General features: G+C 35.4%; 1 protein-coding gene across 1 annotated transcript; it reads right to left on the reverse strand.

The window, feature by feature from the left end:
• Nucleotides 1-2,640: 2,640 nt before the first annotated feature.
• On the reverse strand, nt 2,641-3,393 carry LOC131842448 (uncharacterized). The gene has a single exon (XM_059190978.1). The coding sequence runs from the start codon at nt 3,391-3,393 to the stop codon at nt 2,641-2,643; it is 753 nt and encodes a 250-aa protein (XP_059046961.1).
• Between the last annotated feature and the right edge of the window lie 593 nt (nt 3,394-3,986).

Genomic DNA, 3,986 nt, shown 5'->3' on the forward strand with positions numbered 1-3,986 from the left:
CTGAAAAAAAAAAAAAAAAAAAAAAAAAAAACGGCGTTTTAATTTGTAGGCTTAAAAGCACGGAATGACCTATAATAAAATGAATATAAAAAAAAATTGGATTTTTGATAGAAATTTGAAATAAAAGTTGCAAATTAGGCGTTTTTTTTTTTTGTTTTTTGCTATAAAAAAATCGAAGTTTTGAAAATTTTCGATTGATAATAGTTCATTCCATGCGTTTACATATATTGAGTGTGCCCTGTAAATTTCAAGTAATTCGGTCCAGCCGTTTCTGAGATACAATGGAGGAAAGTTTGAAAAACACAGTTTTGAGAAAAACGCGTTTAAAGTTTCAAGTCCGTTAAAAACTATTAAAATATCAACTTACTCTCAATCGGCGATGCCTGGTCCATAGAGTATTCCTTCCTCTTCCTCGTGAAACTCTTTTAAAGCAGATTGTTCAGCTCTTGAGTCAATCCTGGCTTGTTTAACGACATCACTTACGCGCCGCTCAGAGCGTAAGATTCGCTTTTCATCCCGTTTCTAAACATACGCTTGGGCTTCACGACCAACAGGGCATCCCATAATCGACATAACTTTTAAAATACCTTGAAAACCTTCATTAAAGATAATAACTGCTAAGTAGCTAGCAATTTCAACAACTTTGGGACCAGAATGAAGATGTTTAGGAGCGAAAGTCCAAATCAAAGAATTCAAAGATTCGTTATTGTTTTGTGTCTCTGCTCCTAAACAACGAATTAATAATTCGTCTTTCGATAAATCTTCGAAAACCGGATTGATAGCTTCTTGGACTAGCGGAATTAGAGGTGGTTTATCGTGATGAAATTGGTCCAGTTCATTAGCTTCAGCCTTACGCCATTTACACCAACTGTTTCTTTTTTTACTACGACCAGGATGAACATTTCCACTCGTACTTCCTTTCCGTCCACTCATTATGAAAAAAAATAATTTGTAGCTGTTGCTCTCTTCGAAGTTCAACCAAGACTAAAATAACTTCGGTAAAATATTATAACAATAGAAATTTCTGTTTAAGTCTGTAGAAACGTGTCTAAACTTATAAACAAATATATTAATAAAAGGGAGGCCAGGTATAAAGCCGACGGTACACAATAGGCCCGGTCTCTAACTGCCAACTCACCGCTCCGAACCGCTCTTTCTTTTACCTGCTGTATCTTTAAAACGACTTCGAATTTTCTAAAATCGCTTTACTACCGTATTCTAGACATGTTAAGGGAGCAATTTATAAAAAAAAAAAAAACGATTTTTTCAACCCATCACATAGGAAGACCCCCTTAACCGGTGCCACTCGACTTTTTGACACTAGAAGTTGGACTTTAACTAATCCTTTATTATCTGTAGAACGAATATAAATGCATGCACCATATGCCGCCTCAGACGCGTCTGTAAAAACATGTATTTCGTTACATACATAATTGTCACATAATACCCATCTAGGTATTTTTAAGTTATTTAGACAGGGAAGGGTAGTTATTAAAGAAAGCCAGAGATCTTTTAACTCGTCAGATATAATGTCATCCCAATCATATTTACTAAGCCATAGCTTTTGCATAATTATTTTGGCTTCTACTATACACGGACTGACTAGACCTAACGGATCAAAAATCTGACTAATAATTGACAAGATATTGCGTTTTGTAATTTGTTTGTTTGTATCTATATAGATAGAAAGTACTAACGTATCTGAATCGCATAACCAACGCAAACCTAGCGTTTTACATGAAATAGTACTCTTTTCAAAAAATCTAGACTGTTTGAAGCCTCTGTAATACCTGAAATTTCAGTTAAGATTTGTAATGAATTAGACTGCCATTTTCGTAGATGAAAATTTGCAGAAGATAAAATAGAAATTACTTCCTTACTCATTTTGACCACCTCAGAAATTGAATTACCACCGCTTAGATAATCGTCGACATAGAAGTCACGTTCAATAGAAGTCTTTACGGTTTCATTACTTGATTCTGGTGATAAACTAACCAGACATTTCGTGGCTAAGTAAGGGGCAAGAAGCTGTGCCATAAGTTAGGGTATTAAGTCTGTATGTTTTTAAGGGTTCATTGGGATTCGATCTAAAAATTATCTGTTGTAAAGTACGGTGGGAGGAGTGATGTCAATTGCTCTATACATTTTTCTACGTCGCCAGATATTACATATTTGTGTTGACGAAAACGTAGTAAAATGGAGAACAGATCATCCTGGACAGTAGGCCCCACCATCTGAATATCATTGAATGATATTCCAGATGTGGAAGCAGCAGAGGCATCGAAGACTACCCGGAGCTTAGTTGTAGTACTTTTGGATTCCCTAACCACAATGTGATGCGGCAAAAAATACTCAATCTCGCTACTAGAATGCGGTTTCAATGGTGAAGTAATCTCAGTCATATCCCAGGCGCTCGTACTCTGCCATAAACTGAACGTATTTCTCTTTATAGTTAGGATCACGTTGAAAACGACGTTCTAAGGAAAGAAATCGACGTTTAGCCATTTCATAAGAATTACCTAACGTGTTACAGTTGTTTTTCAATGGATAAGTAACCATAAAACGACCGTCTTTGTTTCGAGTGGTATTAGTACGAAAGCTTTCCTCACAGGCTCGTTCTTCTGGTATCTCCAGTATATTTTAAAGGAACCAACTATACCAACTATATTTTAAAGGAACCGAATCCAACTCCCAGAATTTATTTAAATTTAAGTTTAATTCATTAGTTTGTAGATTACAATAATGCGATTGTTTCGTTGAGAAAGACTTTGAAGAAACAATCACAGGACCGGTAACTATCCAACCGAATTTAGATGCATATAATGTAGGTTGGTTTTTACCGAGTTTAATAGATGCACTACCGAGAACCGCCCAAAATACTTCAGCACCAACTAATATGTCAATAGCTGACGGACAATAGAAAGAAGGGTCGGCTAACTGTAAATTTGAAGGTATAGGAATGTTGCGAATGTCAATTGAAGCTGGAGGTAACAGTTTTGTAATTTCAGGCAGAATATAGCAGTCAATATTAATTTTAAAATTGTCATCTCGTGATATAATAGTAAGATTACAAGATTGTGTACTACTTGATGTTTGACTATTTATACCTGTTATTGTGGAGTTAATGTTCCGCCGAGGCAATCTCAGCTTGTTACTAAGCGTCTGCGTAATAAAATTGGCTGTGCTACCATTATCGAGTAGGATCCTGGCGTCGAACTTCTCACCGTCATCGCTCACAACCTTCACCATAGCTGTGGACAGTAAAATAGAAGAAGTAGTATTCTGTATGATAGTGTCACAAGATAAAGCGACATTGCCTGTTGGACAATTAGTAGAAGAAGAAATACCGGCAATGTCAATAGGAAGGGCGACACTACTACTACTACTAGGCATAGAATTATTAATAGACATAGACATGGTCTGGTCATCTACATGCAAGAGAGTATTATGCTTTCCTTTACAATATTTGCAGCGTGATAATCTACATCTTGATGTGATATGACCTGTGCGTAAACAATTCATACACACATTGAGTTCCTTTGCTTTACAAACTCGTGATTCTATAGATAGATTTCTGAAAGATTCACATGTATATAATAGATGGTATTTAAAACAAAGGGGGCATTTTAATGGGGTTTTATTGTAAGAAATTTGGTTTGAGTTTTGATTATTGTTATGATTGTTATAATTATTAGTGGCAACTATGAAGCTTTTTTGTTTATTATCTAATTTATGTATTATTTTATGATTTTAATTATTGTTTTCTAATGTTTCTAATAAATCTGCTTTGTTGCTAATGAATTTACAAAATTGTGATAAAGTGGGTGCAGTATCCAATGTATTGCGATACTCCTCCCAGTTCCTACTAGAGATGGGATCTAATTTGCATGACATCAGATACACCATAAGCGTATCCCCAGAATCCGTGGGCTCGTTCAATGTTTTTAACGCTCTAATATTTTTATTAATGCTATCTATGAGTGAAC

The sequence above is a fragment of the Achroia grisella genome, unplaced genomic scaffold (assembly GCF_030625045.1).
Source record: "Achroia grisella isolate CSIRO2021 unplaced genomic scaffold, CSIRO_AGI_Agris_v1 utg2211, whole genome shotgun sequence".
NCBI lineage: Eukaryota > Metazoa > Arthropoda > Insecta > Lepidoptera > Pyralidae > Achroia > Achroia grisella.